This window comes from Homarus americanus, unplaced genomic scaffold (genome assembly GCF_018991925.1).
Source record: "Homarus americanus isolate GMGI-L3 unplaced genomic scaffold, GMGI_Hamer_2.0 scaffold40841, whole genome shotgun sequence".
Lineage (NCBI taxonomy): Eukaryota > Metazoa > Arthropoda > Malacostraca > Decapoda > Nephropidae > Homarus > Homarus americanus.
The window spans coordinates 839,115-861,758 of NW_024739413.1; the positions used below are offsets into that span (position 1 = coordinate 839,115).

Genomic DNA, 22,644 nt, shown 5'->3' on the forward strand with positions numbered 1-22,644 from the left:
TTTGTGTAAGGGGGAGGGGAGATTTTACATAAAGCTGTTCGTGAGGGATTTTTGCGTAATCTCATTTTGGACATTTTTGTAATAGACCTTTTTATGGGGGGAGTAAGAGAGGGTATTTGTATTTTACGTAAGAAACTGTCTTGATTTTTTTATAGAGTATATATTTGTTTTAGGCGGGTACAGGTATTTTGAGGTTGATATTGGAAATTATTTTAATTATTTATTCAAGAAAGTTAATGAGAAATTATACACTCGAGGTGATTTTAGGAATTAAAAAAAAATCAAGAGGGTATTTGTATTTTGCGTAAGAAACTGTCTTGATTTTTTTATAGAGTATATATTTGTTTTAGGCGGGTACAGGTATTTTGAGATTGATATTGGAAATTATTTTAATTATTTATTTGTATTTTGCGTAAGAAACTGTCTTGATTTTTTTATAGAGTATATATTTGTTTTAGGCGGGTACAGGTATTTTGAGATTGATATTGGAAATTATTTTAATTATTTATTCAAGAAAGTTAATGAGAAATTATACACTCGAGGTGATTTTAGGAATTAAAAAAAAATCAACAACGTTAAAGAGAAAAATCTTTATACCATAAAAATTAATCACAGTTACCAGGACTACATAGCACCTCTGTCATCCCCTCCACCATCATCCTACTATATACTTAGACTATACGTTCCCTATGTACTTATATATGTACTGTTGTAGCCTCTTTATACTGTACACTGTTTCAACATAAATTCTTAAATGTTTCTGGACTTGTTTTCGAGAGAGCTGCTGCAATCCTTGAATAGGTTCAGTCGAGTGTAAATGTTTATCTTTTTTATTTTCTTGTGTGTAGTTTATTTTTGTAGATTTGTTTTTTTGCTTGATATTTATATTTATATTTGGGATTTCTTATTATTCTTGTTGTTCTTCTTTTTCTACGATTATTATTATTATTTTATTGGTTGTCTTTTCTCCTTTTTTATATCATTATTAAAAGTGCAGGAATCGGCTGCTTTTCAAATCCGTCTCGGTCACGAACCAGTGTCCTCCTCCTCCTCCTCCTCCTCCTCCTCCTCCTCCTCCGCCAACACCTCCTCCTCCAGCCTGGTGTTCTCTCTCTCTCTCTCTCTCTCTCTGGTCGGCTTATTCCAGTCTTTTATGACTTAGGGATTTTGTTGAAGCAAGTTAATGAAGATATGAAAAGGTTTAGGGGCCTTAAATCACCTGTGTCGGTATGTGGTGCTTAGTGAGCTCTTTTCGGGGTGCATCAGGTGTCGGGGCGGGGCGGAGTATATCCCAGGTGGGGCAACAGGAACCACGGGGCGCCGGGAATCAATTAGCGAGAGAGGAGGTGCTGGGGGAGAGGAACCAGGGTGAGAGGGGGAGGAGGTGGCCCGAGGCCCTACCACCATATTGGTACATGTCCCCGGGGTGTTGTGTTGATAGCTGCCCCACCTCACCACTACTACTACCCTTAACACACACACACACACACACACACACAACACACACACACACACACACACACACACACAACACACACACACACACACAACACACCACAATACACACACAACACACACATCACACACACTCACACACACACACACACACACACACACGAACACACTTGCCACACCACACACCACACCACACACACACACACACACACACACTGGTCTTCACTACAACACATAAAGGTACGACTACAAAACACAACAATAACACAAGAATCTACACCAGCACAACACAATATTTTCTTCAGCTTACAAGTTGCAATACTCTACCACAACCAGGATCAGTTTCCACTTGAATAACACCCATTACAACAACTACTCCATTACAACATCCACTACTATAAACTAATGTAACTCACTACAGCACCCTACCTACACTACACCCTGCCTACCCCTGCAACACCCAATACTACAATATACACCCCACTACACCTAGAACAGCACTTGTTCCACCACCATAAACCACACCACCACCACCATAAACCACACCACCACCAGAATAAACCATACCATCATCTACCACAGTAGATACCACCACCCACCACATATCACAATAAACCGCCTCAACACAAACCACCCACCACAAGCCACCCACCACCCGCTACAAGCCACCCACCACCCGCTACAAGCCACCCACCACCCGCTACAAGCCACCCACCACAGTATCACACCACCAGCCTGTTTTAAGTGGCACGATGCTCACTTGTCAACTTATTTTTCGAGTAATGGCGCTGGTAAATCTGGGAGAGCGGCCAACGAGGCGTGTTATTACTGCTGTGATGGCTAGCCGGCGACGACCTGGAGGAGGGTCTAGCTGGTGAGGGAGGGGAGAATAGGGTGATGGAGCTGGGGAGGGGGTAGTGGGGTGATGGAGCTAGGGAGGGAGCTAGGTAGGTGGGGAGTGGAGTGATGGAGCTGGGGAGGAGGCGAGGGATAGGGGAGTAAACGGTGATGGAGCTGGGGAGGAGGCGAGGATGGGGAAGTGGGATGAGGTGGGGAGGGTGAGGGAGAGGAGGGGTGATGGAGCTGGGGAGGAGGACAGGTCAGGATGGGGATTAGGGCGAGGAGAAGAGGTCTGGGGTGAGAGAAGGGGGGGGTAGAGAGTTGTTAGGATCAAACAGAGGGAGAATAGGGGTGGTGGTGGCGGCAGTGACAGAAAGTGTGGGCGGCAGGCAGTGACAGAGAAGGGCGGCAGTGGCAACAGAGTGACAGGTTGGCGGCAGTGACAGGGAAGGGCGGCAGTGACAAGAAAAGGCGGCAGTTTGCTTGTTACAGTCGTACCTAAAGTCTATTTAATGACTGATTGACTGATAACCGTATAATTAACTGCTTGATGACCGTATGATTAACTGACTGGTGACCTTACGACTGACTGACTACATATCAAAGCCGACTGAATAAGTGTACATGTCACCAGTTAATCACGAACGTATAGGTAATAAGATGACGTCAGATAAATAAAGGTTGCTATAAGAGATTGTGTAGGTGCCTCTGTGTTTGTAATAGATAACAAAACGTGACTTTGTATCCTCTTGGTAGACACTTTGAGTTGGTACTCGTTAATGTTCCTCGAGTGTCTAGTTACTTAAGACATAATGAAGACACTGGCACCCTCCCATCCTCCTGCTCTTTCCTTGTACCCCGTCGTAACGCCATAAGGTTCCCACAATGGTAAACAAAGTGATGTCTTAAACTCTGGGTAGGTTAAGGATTGTTGTATAATGATTATGCACTATCGTTAGGGCTGGTGCCATGGTGGTATGTAGTACCAGGGATACTGTGAAGGTTGTTGATTACGGTGTGTTGAAGTGGCACGCTAAGCTGGTGAAGAGTGCCACACAGTATAGACTCTAGAGTGTTATAGACTGAAGCATAGCACATCCCCCTCCCCCCTCCTCTTCTATCCCCCCTCCTCCCTCCCTATTCCCCTTCCCCCTCCCCTCCCCTATTCCCCCTTCCCCCTCCCCTCCCCTATTCCCTTCCCCCTCCCCCCCTATTCCCCCCTTCCCCCTCCCCTCCCCTATTCCCCCTTCGTTCCCCCCCCTCCTCTTTTCTCCCTCCCCTTTACAATCCCCCCTACACCCCTTCCCCCAATAGGAGCCGCCCGTCACTAGCTATTAGCTGGTGAGGACGTGTGGGATTTATGCTCATTACCGGGCACTTGAGTCTTGGCCCGCCAGTCAAGCTGTACAGTCTTCAACAGTCAACTTGTAAGGCAACGAAGCCAGTAACTGAGACTGACTACTAGAGACTTAAAGAGAGATTCGCTGTGAGAGGCCATGACTGTTGGGAGGTAAGACTGTGAGAGCAACGGAGATGTGATTGACTGCAATTTGACTGACTTGTAATTATTGTGATTTGACTGTAGGAATGACTGTGATGTAATTGGACTGTGGATCATTTCTGTGATTAATTAGTGTGAGTATGGCATTGATTAATTAAACTGGGTTTGACTTTTAATTGGCTGGGTATAATTAATTTGACTGTGGGTATGACTGGCTTTATGCCCTAGGAACGACTGTGATTTTAGTTAACTGTTCGAATGTCTGTTATATAATAAACTGTAAGGCGGGTGTTTTTCAGCAGAATAAAATCCTCTGGCGTTATTCAGAATAAAATACCTAAGTGCGCCGCCGCCCTACAAAGGGTTAAAAAAAATTCAGGTTTCTGATTTGGTCCTCTTCCCCTCCCTCCCTCCTTCCCCCTCCTTCCCCTTTTCCTCCCTTCCCACCCTCTCCCCTGTCCCCCCCTCCCCCGACCTAGTTTATTGGGCACCCCCATTACATCTTGAGTGACTGAGAGGTCAGGTTGTGTTCGACATGTCATGTGGCTTGGTAATTTGACTGAGTGACTGTGAGACTGTGTGGCACAATAACTTAACTGACTGTATCTATTCTTAACTGCCACCTCTTAGTCCTGTGACCTCTCAGATTATCTTTGTCCTGTGAACCTCTCAGATTTATCCATCTTCCTAACCTATGTCTATCCCTGTTCCATCTATCCATATCTCCCTCCTTTATCTCCCTACCAATCCCCATGGGTGGATGGGAAATGTATGAGGTAGGGGGTTCGGTCATGATGGGGTAGAGGGGTGAAGGAGAGGAGGGGGATGAAGGGGGGAGGGTGATTGGTCCGGGTGAGGGGGGGGGGGGCGCAGTCCTCCCCATCTTCCGCTCTGTTGAACCGGAAACTCAAAACACGTGCAGTCTGACTTTCGCGTAAAATTTTAGCGTTGCTCTAAATTTCGCTATTACTTCCCACGACTCCTAGCTCCTTGTTTTTATTTTTATTTTTTATATTTTAATTATTTTATGAAAGCTTAGTCTTGATTAGGGACTGGAAGGGATGCGAGGGTAAATGAGGGATTAGAGTTGGGATGATTACTGCCCGATCGTGAGTTTACGGGAATCACATCGAGGTGATTGAGAATAAAGAGTGATGGCACTAGGATTACTTAGACAAACATAGCGCTCTCTCTCTCTGACAAATGAGGCACAAGGGCTGGTTAGGGGGCTGCTGGACTACATTGTGTGGATTACGACACTGTGATTCTTACTGGTGGTAGTAGTGGTGGTGGTGGTAGTAGTAGTGGTTGATGTCACGGCACTTTTGCTTTATATAAATATTCACCCAAATGAATAAAATCCCCAGGCGTTATTCAGAATAAATTACCGAAGTACGCCGCCGCCGCCCTACAAAGGGTTACATCAAGCCCTGCCACGTAAAGAGTTCTAGAACTTATTTAAAACAATTAACGTGATACTAAAACAGCTATGACATTGTTATTGTAGTATTTAGTGGTAGTGGTATTGCTTGTAGTAGTCATAGTAGAAGTAGGAGGGGGGAGGGGGTAAGTGTAAGTGGGGATAGGGGGGTGAGGAAGGGGTATATGGTGGTGATCCTGGGATGAGTGTGAAGGGTGAGAGGGGGATAAGTAGGTAGGCTGGCCATGGTTGGAGTAAATGAAGGGTTTGAGGTGGAGGGTTGAGTGGTGAGAGGGTTGGGGAGTGAGAAGTGAGAGGGTTGGGGAGGAGAAGTGAGAGGTGAGGGTTGGGGAGGAGAAGTGAGAGGGTTGGGAGTGAGAAGTGAGGATAAGAGTTGAGACAGGGAGAGATGGTGGTCCCAAAGAAAAAAGTGGGGAAATGAGAGGCAGAACAGTAGAATGGTCCTGGGGAATGTTTAAAGACTTGGGAGAGTGGGAAGTGAGAGGGATGTGAGAACGATTTCTCTCTCATCCAGTACACACACACACACACACACACACACACACACACACACACACACACACACACACAAAATAAAGAACTGGCGTGGGCGTGTGTGGGGATGTGGCGTGGGGTTATGAGTGTACGTGGAAGGGGCGTGTAAATGTGGTGTGGTTGAGACGGGAGGGGTTCGGGAGCGGGTGGGAGGCGAGTGGTGGAAGCATGGCAGAGATAATGCACGTCCGATTGTTGACACTATCACTGCCTCCCACCTCCATCACCGCCTCCCCCTCCATCACCGCCTCCCTCCATCACCGCCCCTCCATCACCGCCTCCTCCATCACCTCCCCTCCATCACCGCCTCCCCTCCATCACCGCCTCCATCACCATCATCGCCTCCATCACCGCCTCTCCCACCATCACCGCCTCCCTCCATCACCGCCCCCTCCATCACCATCACCGCCCTCCATCACCGCCTCCCCCGCCTCCTCCTCACCGCCTCCCTCCATCACCGCCTCCTCCATCACCGCCTCCCCCTATCACCATCCCCTCCATCACCATCACCGCCTCCTCCATCACCATCACCGCCTCCCCTCCATCGCCTCCATCACGCCTCCTCCATCACCGCCTCCATCACCATCACCGCCTCCTCCATCACCGCCTCCCCTCCATCACCACCGCCTCCATCACCCCCTCCATCACCATCACGCCTCCCTCCATCACCATCACCGCCTTCCCACCATCACCCCTCCCCCTCCATCACCGCCTCTCACCATCACCGCCTCCCCCTCTCCATCACCGCCTCCCACCATCACCGCCTCCATCACCCCTCCATCACCATCACCGCCTCCCACCATCACCGCCTCCTCCATCACCATCACCGCTCTCCCACCCATCTCCCACCATCACCGCCTCCATCACCGCCTCCCCCTCCATCACCGCCTCCCCCACCATCACCGCCTCCTCCATCACCATCACCGCTTCCCCCCTCCATCACCGCCTTCCTCTCCATCACCGCCGATCTCTCCATCACCTTCACTATCACAACAGCATGTTCCTCCTCACCGATCTCCACACTTAATGTGGTTCCTGCTTCCACCATCACTATCATCATCATCACTATCCTCGCCTTCATCACTATTACAGCTTCCATCTTTATTTACCATCTTTGACTTGAGAACTTCCCTATTGTCACCAACACAGTAACCTCCAACACTGTCACCTCCAACACTGTCACCTCCATCACCATCATCACCTATATAATCAACAACTCGCTAGAACGACCCCTTGTACAGCTGGTATACTCGTATGTGGTGCCGTAGTCTCACATTCCCGTTTAGAACAGGAGTGTACAGGGAGCTTTGCCCTGTAAGTGTACTTATAGTAATTATTAAATAGGTTTTGTGACATTTATTTAATTATTTTGTAACAATTCCTTTCCAAATTTGACGTCGTGTCTTTGGAATCGAGAGCAACATAGACTCGTATTCACACACTGTTATCCAATCATTCTATTCAATAACAATTCTACTAATATTCTGAAATAAAGTTTGTGATTACGAGTAGTGAAGTTGTTTTTGTTTTGTTTTTTAGTCTCGAGGTAATGCAAAAACTATGATTAGACTTTAGGGAATTTGTGTCATGTTTACATAGATAAGTGTGAGTAAAGATTGTTGTTCTATATATCATTAGCAGGGTCTTCATGGCAACATCCCGGCGGCCTACAGTACCTTAACAGATGCACAGAGAGGCACAGGGAAAATGGACCTTAGTCAAGGGAGGAGAGTGTGTTAGTGCCAGACCAGCGGAGCGGACCACCCCACCTACTGCCTGCCTCCCTCCGTCTAACTCCTCCTCCTCCCTCCTCCTCCCTCCCTCCTCCCTCCCTCCACTCCCTCCCACCCCCCTCCACCCAATATCCTTCTTTCCATCCTAATTTCCTGTCTCCCTTCTTTACCCTCCTTCTGTTCTTTTCTTCCTTTTCCTGTCTTCCATCTTCCCTCTTTTTCTCCTTCCTTCCTTCCTTCTTGCCCTCCCTTCTTTTCCCTCCCTCACTCTCTCCCTCCTCCTTGCCCTCTCTCGTCTTCCTAAGGGACTGGTACACACACTACTCACACACACACACACACACACACACACACACACACGGTAATACCGCATATCCACTCTATCTACCTCTTCGTGTTCATTCCTTCTACCTCTACCTCCACCTCTACCCATAACATACTCCATAAATTTCCTCTACCTCCCTACCTCCACGTGTCTACTGTTCCCCCCTTAGATGTATGAAGATTTACCCTTCAATATCAGTAGGGAAAATCATGGGGAAATCGGACGAAGATTGACCAAATATATGATTTATGTGTACATCAACGTTAAGTCACTAGACGTACATGCAGTAGAGAGAGAAACACTTACCGTAGTGGTATTAGATGAGGTAGAAACGAGAATTAATAACGTAGAGAGGAACTATAGTGTGGTAGAAGTAGTAACAGTAGATATAGTATAACTACACGTATCATTGTAGAGATTCATTAGACTAAATCCTTCAATTTTCTACGAGGAAAGTGATGCTACAACTCGCCACTGCCTCGCCAACCCCCCCACCCACCCCATGATGAAAACCTAGGTAATTAATTAACCTGGTAAAATACATCAAGAGGTACTTTAACAGATGCTCCATTCACTAGTGTAGATGACCCCACCCCACCATTCATGTGTGTCGAGAAATAATCGTAAATTTAATCCTTAGTGAACGCGTACATAGAGGCGGTATTTGTGTGGGCTTTGTGAGTCTTTTTCGATGTGTGGGAATGATCAGCTGTTGTCCAGGTGTGGTGAGGAGGAGGTGTGAGCATCATGTGTGGTGCTGGATGCTGTGGTCACATGAAGGCTCGTGGGAAATGTGCATATTGCTGGCTGGTTGACTTGTTCAGTTGAGGGTGTGGGGAGAGGAGCAGTTGTGTGTTGTTAAGAGAAATTGAAGTTATTGATGGTGGTGATGAAAATTTGGGAGCAACTTTCACCTTCCTTACTGTTGTATAAAGTGTGTGTGTATCGTGTGTGTGTATATATATATATATATATATATATATATATATATATATATATATATATATATATATATATATATATATATATATATATATATATTGTGTCTGTCTCTCTTTTTATGTGTGTGTGTGTGTGTGTGTGTGTCAGGGCGCGCATGTATGTATAAAACTCTTCATAATGACCCCCCCCCCTGCTCGCTCACTCACCTGAGGTTCCATTATAAGGCGGCCATAAATAGGGTCAGCCCATTAGCAGGAGACATAATGGTTGTAGGTAATGACGGCCCAGCTTGGTGTTGGGGCGATCCATACTTCCCGGGGCGCGGTGAGGCTGGTGGTAGTGAGGGGGGTTTTGTTAGTTGTTGTGGTGCTGGTAGTTGGTGAGGGGGAGGGAGACTGGTTAAGAGGAGGTTGATGGTGTTGGTAGTTGGTGTTAGTGGTGTGGGATGCTGGTGTTGATGCTGGTAGTTGTGGTGCAGGAGGTGATAGTGATGAGTCTTTTGGTGTAATATCAAACCAGTGACCGCCTTTCCTGACCGAACGGATGTGTAATTTTGGTGTGAGGGATGACCAAAGACCAGTTCGCATTATACGTTTTAATATATATATATATATATATATATATATATATATATATATATATATATATATATATATATATATATATATATATATATATATATATATATATATGTGTATAATTATTTTTTTTAATAGCGATTTTATTTTTGTTTTTTTTTTACTATTTTTTGACGAAGCCACAAGAGAACTGCTATATAGGAATTGGATTTAGCATCAGCACTCTTAAAATGGTACACTTGTAGTAGTTGTCCATTTATTATTATTATCATCGTCGTCGTCGTTGTACTCGCTGTTATTGTTTATTTTACTTGTGTTGGTTTTTAGTGATAAGGTCATTTAAGTCTTCCAGGCTGCAGGTACCGTCGAGATGAAGTCAATGGCACTAATAATTCATTTAAGGAAACTCGTGTGTCTGGTATACAGTGACATCACCATGAGGCTTAGAAACATCTCGATAAAAAAAATATCAGTTAATCAGCGAATAATCCTAAAATTGTATAGTCACATTAAAAGAAGATAAATTGATAATAAAAAAATCCCCAGCATAGCTCAGAGTAAATTCCTCAACTTATAATACTATCTGTCACATTTGAGGATGACTCACTATACAGCTCTGAAATACACGCAAGTGCACGAAAAAAGTTTCCCCTCTTGTATATCTGCACGAAAAAAGTTTCCCATCTTGTATATCGGGGTGTTGTAAGAACTCCCAGTGCCACGAAAACGTACAAAAATCACTCAAGGAAATTCTCCCTACGCAATAAACAGTGACATCTAGTGGTGATTGAAATATAAATGTACAGGAGGAGGAAGAGGCGGAGGCGTCTCTTCGCCCGCTTTTCCTCCCCCTCAGATGACGTCATGGATGTGGCGGGTAATCAGGTTAGGTGACGCCACTCGCCCTTGTTACGTTTATCATTGCCGTATTGACCTCTTACTGCCCTAGCTGGGTGGGGAAGCTGCGAGGGGAAGTAGACGCATTAAATTACGACGCACTCTTTGCCTGTTGCCGATTACGAGCGCTAAATCCCCCGACCACGATAAACCACGTGCCTGAAAATTGCACCGGGAAATGTATTGATCTGATTTGTGCAATTCTTACCACTGCTTGCACTTCTAATATAAATTTCCCTTACATTGTTATTCGTAAATTTATATGATAAGGAACATTGAGGTTGTAGAAGCAAGCAACAAACAGGAGGGGAGAAGTAGCAGCCTAGTGCGTCATACTGGGCGGCATCACCCTCCCCTCCACCACTACCAATCGCTTTTCTTCTTAACTCAATTTGTTCCACTTCTGATTCACCATTAAGTCCGGGCTATGTCTCTTTGTGCATTAATGCCCGGTTTCCACTTCTCCCTATTGTTACCATATTATTTGTGTTATCTCTGAAAGGCGGCGGCTCTTAGGGCAACTCTCTCTTGTTACGGCAATGTGATATCTCTAGAAAGGTTAGGTCTTATTGTATTATCAGTGAGCCTTTGTTTATTGTCACGATTTTGTTTCTATTGATATAGTTTCATTAAGTTCGTGTTTTCTCAAGTCTGTTGGGGTTTTATTTGTGGATTTTTTCTTTACTTATAGCTGTGAGGTTATCCTGAAATACTACTCATTGCTAAACTATAATGACATATATTAATGATATAGTGAAAAGCTACATTGTTAATACAGTATACGCGCTTAATGAAACTTAAATATTTTGGTTAATAATAAAATAATATCCTTCATACAGCAGTTATTTTTGTTTTTTTATAAATGCAATATTGCTGACACGATTTTGAAAGAACATAGCTGCATTTCACTGTCTGAAAAAAACTTTCACCGAATATCGAAGTCGGATGTTGTGTCAGTCTTCAATATTTTTGTATTTTAATTATGAATATAATGATTGCTTAAATGTCATAAATCTTGCTATAGCATCTTAGTTTAATATTTTCAGATTATTAGTAGCGTTTCTCTTTTATTAATTAATTTCATATTTTTAGAACAACCGGTAGATAACTGTAATTGTAACATTATTATTATTATTATTATTATTATTATTATTATTATTATTATTATTATTATTATTAATGCTGTTGTTGTCTTCGTATATGTTAAACAGCCAAAGAAAAATACTCGGGTTAACTTTACTGATAATCTCAAACGCAAAAAGATCGTTAGGAATTACTGAAGTGGTGGATTTAATGGATAACCGAAGGGGGGAGATTTATTAGTTTACTGAAATAGCCTAATCCAAATTACCGAACCTAACCAAACCAAACTTAGCCTAGCTTAACTAAACTTTATCTAAAGAACACGATACCTAAAATGACTTTACTCACCCACCAGGCCACCACCCAAATATTCGTTGATTCAATAGCGAGGCAGCAGTTGGTTTACTACTACACAGAATGACAGAATTTCAGCAAATGTAACCAATAGTTGTTTTTTAATACTATTTTCCTATTTTATCGAGTTCCCGGACTCTTAGACATCGGATTCTTTGAGATTTAAAAGTAGTGATTGGATTTTAATTTTATTTGTCGCAATGTTAACTATTGGCTTCCTGATGGTATCACCTGAAGATTAGACACACTGTATTTCACCTGAAGCTTAACTACCCTAACCTGATCTAACTTCATATAACCTCACCTAATTCCTAGATAATGTTAGGGTGGTTACTCTTAAGGTGAGATAAACTGGAGTGTCATTTTTTTTCTTTCTAATCCACTCAATTGCTTCAACTGTCGGGGTCTTTAAGCACTGATCACTACGTCTTTATTCTTATACACCAGATATCTGTTACAAACATGGTAGGATATTTTTATTTTTTTTTATTTTTTGGTATTAGTTACTTCATGTGCTAGGCCCGGCTAGGGTTCAAAGTTGGCTGGCCATGGGCTGATCAAGGACTATCAGAAGGGGGTCCAAGAAGTTGTGGGGTGATGGGGACAAAGACTATATTCTGTAATCTTTGGGTAGGGAACAAGGCAAGCAGAGCAAGCCCACCCAGAATTTTTTTTTTTTTTTTGAAATCTGACCAATATCAAAGGCATTTTGAGGTCATTTTGAAGTCATGTGCACTTGATATTAGGGGGTATTCTGGGGTCAATAGTATTTAATTTTTACTATTCAAAAACACCCTGAGAACAATACTGCATGAAAGAAAAGGTAATGGAATTTTCTAATGAAAAGGTGGTTCCGGACTCCCAGGACCCCCCCTGGATCCGCCCCTGCTTGCTATTGGTTTTGGATTGTGTGTGTTTGTGTACAGACTGTCTTCTTAAGCATCTTTTACCAAACACTTTTCCATTTCTACACATGTCATCAGACACATCATCGTTACCGTTGTTAGTATGTGTTATCGCCTCATGTATTGGCCGGGTATATGCTCCCTCAGTCACCCTGCCTGCGTATTCAATGTTTGTTTTTTTCATCACCTTGTATTAATGTATGGTAGATGAAAAATTGTATGTCCATGGTAAGTCGGACATTCTGCACATAGTAAATAGCACCGTAGCGACTTAATATCACATTAAGTGTGCTGTCGTTAATTGTTAGTTAAGCTGCCGTACACTCGCTTATCAAAATACTCTATCTGCGTCTCGAAGCTATGACAAAACAGTTAGTCTTAGCTGAACAGTAGATAAGCCGCCATGCAGCATGTGGTCACAGCGGCAGTAAAGGAGGACTACATTAAGTGGTTGCAGGCGTAAAACAAGTATTGTGCTGTGTTCTGGCCGATGTGTTGTGAGAGGCGGGGATATATGGCGGCAGGTGGCTCCCACTTTGATGTCTCCCACTGCTCCTCAGGCGTTCCTCCCCGCCGCTTAACACCTCCTATCAGACCTAAACCAAACCAGCCTTGCATTTCTTACACTTAACAGTACGAGATGCTCTAACATATACCAAATTCACTTAGCCTTTCTTACACGTAACAAAGCGAAGTACTATTCGTCCAAATGTATCGTCAGTTGTCATCAAGACTCATCCCTTCTTATTTCAATTTTATTTTAAGATGTGTGTTTGTTTGTGTGTGAGTGGTGTGGGTATTTGTGTGAGAGGTGTGAGCCTGAGAGTGGTGTGAGTATGTGTGTGAGAACGTGTGGGCTTATGACTGGTGTGGGTACATCACAGGCTGGAAGGAGTGTGGCGCGGCCATCTTGAGCGGATGGTGAGTGGCGGCAGGCAGGCAGCTCGCGTTCACCAGTGCGCCGCCGCCGTCAGTAGTATTGATCGAGCAGACTGTGACGACTCCTGGGTCAGGGCACCTCCCCGCGCCCTCAGTACCCCCTATACCAACAGCTCTTTTATTTACACCCTATGAATTCCTCGAGTTCATTCTAATGTTTTTGTTTTAGTTATATTTTTCTTCGTGAGGAGTTGTGCCTATTTTGTACCCCAGTGTAGGAAGGACCAGAATTAAGTAGATTAGTGAAATTTTATCCAAACTGAAAGTTGTAACACCTGAAGGTTAGTCACCCCAACTTATTTCACATAAAGATAAACCACCCTTATTTAACCTAACCTACCTCGAGGGGGGGTGGGGTAGCATTCTGGTGGGTAATCTTCAGGTGAAATAAGATGGAGTACCTTATCTTCAAGTGAATTGATCCTAAAAAAATTTAAATATATGTTTATAATGCATTTATACACACACACACGCACGCACGCGCGCGGTCATCAGGAAATTGGTAGTAAAGCGCCATGCGGCAGATGTAAAGGAAATTTTTAGGTGTACAGTATTATAATTTCTGCCATGCACATATATAATATTGAGTATGGTCAAGGGTAATTAATATGAACAGGTGTTGTGATCTGGCCTCGATTCTATAATATATGCAGGTGTAATAAAATAAAGACAAGTACATGTATTGTGTAGTTACTTGATATAGACAAGTGTAATTACTATAGGCAGGTGTTTATATTACAGGCAAATTTAATTGTCATTTACAGATGTAATTAAGATGGGTATGGTAGATTTAGTTAGGTGTTTGTATTCTTGGTTGATTTAATCCGGGTGTGAGTGATATACACAGGTGTTAAGTCCAGCCTCACTAACCGTGCGTATATCCCCCACAGGTGGTGAAATACTGTGAACATGTACACGGCAAGTGGCACTTCAGTGAGGTGCGGGCCATCTTCAGTCGACGCTACCTCCTTCAGAACACTGCCTTGGAGATCTTCCTCGCCTCCAGGAGTAAGTAAAGCTCAGTGTTGTCTTCCTCACCTCTGGTAATAAAGGAATAAATCATGCTCTTTATCATTATTATTATTGATGTTGTTGCAATGATGATAGAAGGCAACAAATAATATTATTATTAATACAGTACAATAAGGACAGTAGTAGTAAACTACCAATATTGTTCCTGGTCCACTTAGCTCACTTCCTATATTTGTCTTAGTATTACTCCGTTGTAGATATAACAGTAAAGGTATAATATCATCCTGTTATAGATACGTCAGTAAAAATATATTGCCCTGTTATAGATACTAATATCAGTAAAGATGTAGTACCCTGTTATAGATTTATCAGTAAAGAAAATTTGTCAATTGGTTAATGCATTACCATTTTAAGTAGTAGATATATATCGGGTGAATTATATCGCCGTATTATCAGTATACTGTACTGTAATATATTACTGAGATGTAAAATGATCTTGCATATGCAACACACACACACACATTTTATATATATATATATATATATATATATATATATATATATATATATATATATATATATATATATATATATATATATATATATATATATATATATATATATATATATATATATATACATATATATATATATATATATATATATATATATATATATATATATATATATATATATATATATATATATATATATATATATATATATATACAATCAACACCTCAACCCGCCAGGATTCGAACCCACGGCCCACTAGCCCTTGACTGTGACCGGGGTCCAGCGGTTAGCGTTCCCCGGTCACAGTCATGGGCTAGTGGGCCGTGGGTTCGAATCCTGGCGGGTTGAGGTGTTGATTGTATGAAGAAGTCCGCGTGCTATTGGGCTAATGAAATATATATATATATATATATATATATATATATATATATATATATATATGTGTGTGTGTGTGTGTGTGTGTATTGTATATGCAAGATAATTTTACATCTCAGTAATATATTACAGTACAGTATACTGATATAATTCACCTGATATATATAAATGAATACTGTGTATCATATTATGGTTGCAGTGTATTATTATATTGTTTTCTAGTGGTATATCATGGTGTTGTAGAGATATATCATGCTGTTATTGTTATAGCATGGTGTTGTGGTTAGATCAGTGGTGTAGTACAATGGTGTTTTAACGTGGTGTCTTCCCGCAGCGTCGGTGTTCTTCACGTTCCCTGACCAGGCGACCGTCAAGCGTGTGGCAAAAGCATTGCCGCGGGTGGGCGTGGGCATCAAGTATGGCATCCCTCAGACCCGCCGTGCCTCCATGATGTCCCCGCGCCAGCTCTTCCGGGCCTCCAACATGACACAGAAGTGGCAGCGCAGGGAGATATCCAACTTCGAGTACCTAATGTTCCTCAACACCATCGCTGGTGAGTGTGTTCAATGACATCGTGTTCCTCTTGTCACTCAGATACACTATTCACAAGTGACAAATGCATTTAATGTACACTATAAAATAACCATAATGTGGTCATGGGAATTCACTCACAAGTCACCAAAGGCAATACAAACTACCACCAGTTAATGCTTGTTTATGGAAGGATTAACTAAATTTCATCATAAATATTTTACCTCATATAAACGCCTTTGGTTCAATCATCATCATGTCCTGCTACAAATGTTTGGTGAATTTCTCAGACACGATGATAACCACGTCTTCCAGATAGAACATGTAGGGAAAGACTTGTAATAGCAGCTTATTTTGCCCTATACTTCAACATCCAGGCTTAGTGCACCTTATACAGACTAGCCATTTGAATAGAGTGAAAGATAAAACAGTAAGAAATTAACCATGATTGAGGCTGTCACTATAACACTTTTCAGGTCGAACATATAATGACCTGAACCAGTATCCAGTGTTCCCGTGGGTGCTCACCAACTTTGACTCACATGAACTTGATCTCTCCCAGCCGTCCAACTATAGAGACTTATCAAAGGTTAGTCAAGAGTAGGACGTATCTGTACATTGTGGAGTACTTTAAAAGCTAAGGTAATATTCTCCTTATTTGATACCTATAGTTTATTATTTATGTAACAAATTTTTACTTGAATTCTGCTAATAGTGTTTAATGTGATTACCTGTATACTCTGTTTATATTCATATGTACAGTACAGTAGTGTCATTGTCATGAAAGAAATATTATAGTAAAGACTCAGAAAAAATTAAGAAAAAATCAATGAATGACAACACTTATTTCCCTATTTCTGGTTTATTAGTATTTTCAGTAAACTTTCAGATAATACAGCATATGGTACTACTGTATTAGGTTAAAATGACTGGTCTTGTACGATATACACATTGTTTCTTATTTCAACAGCCTATCGGTGCCCTTAATCCCTCACGGCGGGCATTCTTTGAGGAGCGCTACAACTCGTGGGAACATGACCAGATCCCTCCCTTCCACTATGGGACTCACTACTCCACCTCAGCCTTCACCCTCAACTGGCTCATTAGACTTGTATGTTAATCATCTTTTCTGTTTGCTTTATTTTTCCATTCAATAATAATAAAAAAGTAATACAGTTTTGAGTTGACTTATTATAGAGTATATTTTGATACCAAGGAATATGTCAGCAGTTGAATCTGAATACATACCGGTACCTAAATGTACCTGATATTACTTACAGTGCACTTATTTTGATGTACAGTAATGTCACTGCAGGTTACATATTGCCTGTGTATCAATGTTGGAGGCAGTTCATTCCCACATCTTGCAACTTTTGAGTGAGATGATATATTCTTGTATAACACACCTGTGACAGAACATGCCCTCGCCCATTCCTAGTACAAGTCCTGTCCTACTCATGGTAAAAGCCCTCTACCACTCCTGTTACAATCCCTTTCCCACTCTGGTGCAAGCCCTCTCCTACTCCTGGTGCTGGGTGAGTACAACCAAGAAGGGAATCTTTCATTTGTTGTTAAACATTCACACTAACCAGTTACTGTAACCAATGTCTCCTGCTATGATGGTCCCTATGAACTGTAAATGGGCTCTGAACAGTAATATATTTCCTTGGCACTATTACTGATAATTTTTTGTTTTGTTTTGTTTCCAGGAACCCTTCACTACCATGTTCCTATCACTACAAGGTGGCAAATTTGACCACCCTAACAGAATGTTTTCTTCGGTGGCCACTGCCTGGAAGAATTGCCAGCGAGATACCTCTGATGTCAAAGTAAGGGGAGTTAAAATCTTTTAAACTGCCATGACATTAGTGGCTATGACTAATTAATTTCTTATTTACACCTTTGGATCACAATCAATTCACCAAAAGGTATTTTTACAAGCAATAGTCACTACAGCAGTACCTCACGAACCACAGAGGTTAGGCTCTCTAAGAACTCTGTGGGTGGCAAGATTAAAGGCTTATGGGAAAAAGGGAGATAGGTTTCACGACCGCAGATAACACTCGTCAAAGCCTAAGTAAGTTTAACCCCATAGCACATCCCACTGATGCTATACTCTCCCTATACACTAGTTTGTCAATCACTTAAGCTTTCCTCTCTAATGTCATCATGTTCCTTGCCCTTATCAACGTCTTTTCACCTTTATCACTAACACACAATGAATGCTTAGGGCCCATAGTTAAGAGCAAATGCAATGTTAATACAGTAAAAAATATATGAGAGAATACAGAGTAGGACAGTACATGTGCTTCATTATTCTACAAGATCACAACACTGAGGAGAGAGGCTGCAAGAAACCATACAGCTTACAGAGCTCTCATCGGATAACCATGACTAACCCATTTAAGCATGAAAAATATTCATATAAAATAGTAAGGAAGATGATGATTCACCTGAATTCCTTCTTTAGCACATATTATCCAGTGACCCCAAAGAGCTAGATAGCTAAAGTGAGTGAGAATCAAAACCCCACAGCCTTAATAGATGGCATGTCTGTCTAATTCTTGCAGCTTTTGTAGCACTTCCTCCCTCTTTGTCTAACTGGCTTTTGATAACGAGAACCTCCAGGCTTTAGGGCAGAGCTGGTATTGTAAAATTCATCATAAAATGCCATTGTCCAGTGGAGCTTACAGCTAGGCAGCTCAGACGCCCTCACTCCACTCTCAGGTAACTGGATTTGAAAGGAGAGATGTTTTAGTCCCGATTTTAAATATGGTGGATGAAGCCCAAGCTTGGAATGTGCTGATTAGGCAAACTCAGGTTATTTAGACCTTCTACCTCAAGATGGTAAGTGTTGGACCAGATTTTCCCATTTTAGGGTGGATGGTGTGACTAGGTGGGAAGAATATGTTTTGCCCCACAAAAAATCTATATCAGACTCAATTGGGGATGGTTGGGAGAACAAAATACAGTGTTATTCAGCAAGAACTTTTACTATGAGAGCTTTCTGGTTTTAGGCTCTCTTAGAAAATAGGCCTTCAGAACCAATTTTTTGTTTATGGGTTATTTCAAACTATGGGACTAGTCTGCTTTCCATTTTTGCAATGGGTAATGTGGAAGTTGGCTGAAACATAATGATAATGATTCCTGGAATCCGATACAGTATAACTAATCCATTTCATGGGCAAGGTTTACGCATGATAATGTGACATTATGATTCATTGACTTCTAATTTAAATAGTGACTGTTGCTTTTAACATTCCCTTTTAAAGACTTTCTTGTAACAAAATTATAAATTAGTTCCAGCCACTAGTAAGGAGGAGTTTACCTAAGTTTTCAAACTCAGATTTACTGCTGTAATACAGGAGTCATTCAGTATGGGCTTGGGCATAACATGGGGTTTCAGAGTAAGTCACTTATTTCTTCGTATTCCTTAGTGATAAATACGTTTGTACTGTATACATCTTGAGAATTTTTTTTTTTTTTATTACATGCTATAAATAGTTTATAATGCAATAATTCTTTCTTGTAGGAACTGATTCCTGAGTTTTACTACCTTCCTGAGATGTTTGTCAACTGGAACCGTTATAAACTTGGTGCAACTGAGGAAGAGGGAGTAGTGGATGATGTTGTACTACCACCTTGGGCATCCTCACCAGAGGAATTCATTAGAATCAACAGAATGGTAAGATTTACCAGTACAATACTGTACTGTATATATAGCAGTTCTAAGGATGTATTCTTGGCATAAAAGAACAAGACCTCACTTTATTAACCAATAAAAATCTTAATCTTTCATTTTGATGATAGGTAGTAAACTTTTAAAGTGGTAGAAAATAATCAAAAGGGAGGAACCTTTCTAGAATAACAATATATCATGTAACAGTACAGGAAAGCTATGGTGATGGGAGCATTTTGAAGTAGCAGCCACAAGGACAGTTTATCATGAGCCATATATAAAAATAAATGTTCATGCTTATCAGCTCATTTCTTCCAAAAATTATATAGATTTGTGATGAAGCAGTGTAAGTGACCAGCATCTTGCAGAGCAGGGGAGCATCTGACTACGCTCACACTGTAATGTGGGTGTGACGTCAGTCCACAGGATGTTTAAACTGAGACACAAAATATGAAAACTTCATTTGGTGAGATCAACAGTTCACCACTTATCATATGAAGATGGGGGCAGTTTGAGGGTTAAAGTTACCACCTACCTTTATTTGCTTCTTATGGTACAGCGGTAACGTGCATAACTCTTGCCAATATGTCAAGGGTTCGAGCCTCAGCCCCCAACATACATGAGAAGGGTATATTATCCAGTGTGACCCTACCAAACACCACAGGTTTCCCGGTCCCCGGTTTCCTCCTGTACTAACACTGGATAGACCGCCCAAACGGCTAGTAAGCTAATAAGTGGTGAATATGATGATAATGTTATCTGTAATTTAAACCAATAATATTTTACTAATGGCTCCGTATCATATATTTTTTTCACAGGCACTGGAATCTGAATTTGTTTCATGTCAGTTACATCAGTGGATCGACCTCATCTTTGGATACAAGCAGCGTGGACCTGAAGCTGTGCGAGCTACTAACGTCTTTTACTACCTCACATATGAAGGCTCTGTAGATTTGGATTCCATTCAGGACCCAGTAATGAGAGAGGTGAGGATTGTTATATCACTCTTCAATATTGCTTGAGTATCACCTGTGAAATTGTGGGTGGTTGGGTGTGTTTTTTATAAATTTTCAGTTAAATTTAGCTTTTGTAACCTTTATGAAAGTCTCTCATAGTATGGTTGCGACTGGAGGTTCCATGTCCTATGACAACATCCTCATTAAGCTTACCAGGGTTGATATGTTAGTATATTTTGGGCCTACCAGTTTGTTGCAGTTTCTTGTTACCTGTTGGAGTCACTAATTACAAGTGAACTGGAAGCAACATTCATACTTTTACTCTTTACTTTTATTCTCTTCACCACTAATCGGCTCGTTAGCCGCTTGGGCGATCGGTCATGTCTGTTATACTCTGTTGGCAAGTACTGGGCATGCATTGGCTCCTCAATGTATCTGAACCTGCTCCAGTGCTGGTCAAGTCTAGTCTTGAAAGAACTCACACTCAGTGCCATCACAACACACACTGGCAGATTGTTCCAAGAGTTCACAACATTCATTCCGAAAAAGTTACCCTTCATAGTGTTCTGGGCTTGCACCTTCTTCGACCTTGAGCTGTGACCCCTTGTGGGGCGAGCATCTTCCAGCTCCAGGTAAGGACACTTGACTGAGTAGTGACCCTTGAGATGCTAATACACCTCAATTAGGTCGCCCCTTGCCGATCTGTAGTATAAGCTAGGCAAGTTCAGGCGCTCCAATCTCTCAGGGTAGCTGAGGTGCCGAAGTGCAGGCACCAAACTGGTAGCCCTCCTTTGAACATTTTCAACCAACTGACAGTCCCTAGCATATCTCTGGGACCAGATGGGGTGACAGTACTCCAGATGAGGAAGCACTTCACTCTTGAAGATTGTTACGAGGGACTGACCGTCTAGATATCTGAACGACCTTCTTATAAGACCTAATAATTTATTTGCCTCATTTACCTTCTTATCGCAATGCCCCGAGAACTTCAGCTCTTTGTCAACATACATACCTAGGTCCTTCTCACAGTCAGTCTCAAATAATGCAGTTTCTTCATCCCGTTGGAACATATGATATGCCTTCTTTCCATTGGTACGTCCCAGGTGCATCCTCTTTCACTTCGTGACATTGTTTCTTAGCAGCCATATCTTCGACAATTCTTGAAGCTCACAGAGATCTTTCTGCAGCTCTTCACAGTCTGTTTGGTTCTTAATTTTTCGAAATAACTTGGCATCATCCACAAACATTTTATGGAGGAGTGTACAGCATCACACATGTCATTTATGAAGTAAACCAGGGGTGGCCAACCTTTTGTGTGATGTGATCTACTTTTTCCACAGTTACCCTGACGCGATCTACCAGCCTAATATTCACCCATTGCCATAAAATACGCAGATTCGTAGAGATAGAGAGAGAGAGAGAGTAAACAAGTACAGGTTGTACCTCTCTAGTCCGGCATTCTGTGGTCCGGAACGATTATAGTTTGTCCAATAGGTAGATAGGCAGCTTTTTTTTTTTTTTTTTTTATCTTATCTGAATTATTATTATTATTACAGGAGTATTAAATTTTTGCCCCTCAGGCCCCAATGTGGGTCAGTGACCTATGCCCGGGTGGGCTAATCCCCTTAAAAAAAAAAAACTGCCGCGGGAAATTAAGGTTTGTTTACATCCGGCAGTTCGGCTGCTCTCTCTCTCTCTCTCTCTGCTTGTCTATACAGAGTACAACATTTAACCCTTCAATATATATGAGCAATAAATAAGTGTTGCTTTCATATTCTTATGTAGAGTAATGACGATATGTTTTCACATGTGTGCACTTACATACGCTCAGTCTCACTTTTTTTTTTACCATTAATGGTTAGCTACTTATATTGTTCCATTTATTAGCATTAAATAACATTACAGGTACTTCAAACAACCATATTAATTTTTTTACATTAATTTTACTACAGCTAAAATCAGGGTCTTATTTTCTTCAGTTTTATATGTAGAACCAATCAGTCACTGGTTTTGTAAGCTTTAACATAAACAATGCCGGCAGCCGTCTCGTCTCCTCTAATATTCCACGTATTATTAATAAATTGTATT

At 41.8% G+C, this 22,644-nt stretch overlaps 1 protein-coding gene across 1 annotated transcript in view; it reads left to right on the forward strand.

Moving 5' to 3' along the window:
* Positions 1-22,644, forward strand: part of LOC121874733 (neurobeachin-like) — a 52,799-nt gene that overhangs the window by 5,486 nt on the left and 24,669 nt on the right. Inside the window, exons 3-10 of the mRNA XM_042379011.1 lie at positions 13,473-13,596; positions 14,418-14,535; positions 15,725-15,943; positions 16,398-16,510; positions 16,892-17,032; positions 17,631-17,750; positions 19,454-19,606; positions 20,419-20,586. Coding sequence (XP_042234945.1) covers positions 13,473-13,596; positions 14,418-14,535; positions 15,725-15,943; positions 16,398-16,510; positions 16,892-17,032; positions 17,631-17,750; positions 19,454-19,606; positions 20,419-20,586 — 1,156 coding nt within the window. The remainder of the gene's footprint in view (positions 1-13,472; positions 13,597-14,417; positions 14,536-15,724; positions 15,944-16,397; positions 16,511-16,891; positions 17,033-17,630; positions 17,751-19,453; positions 19,607-20,418; positions 20,587-22,644) is intronic.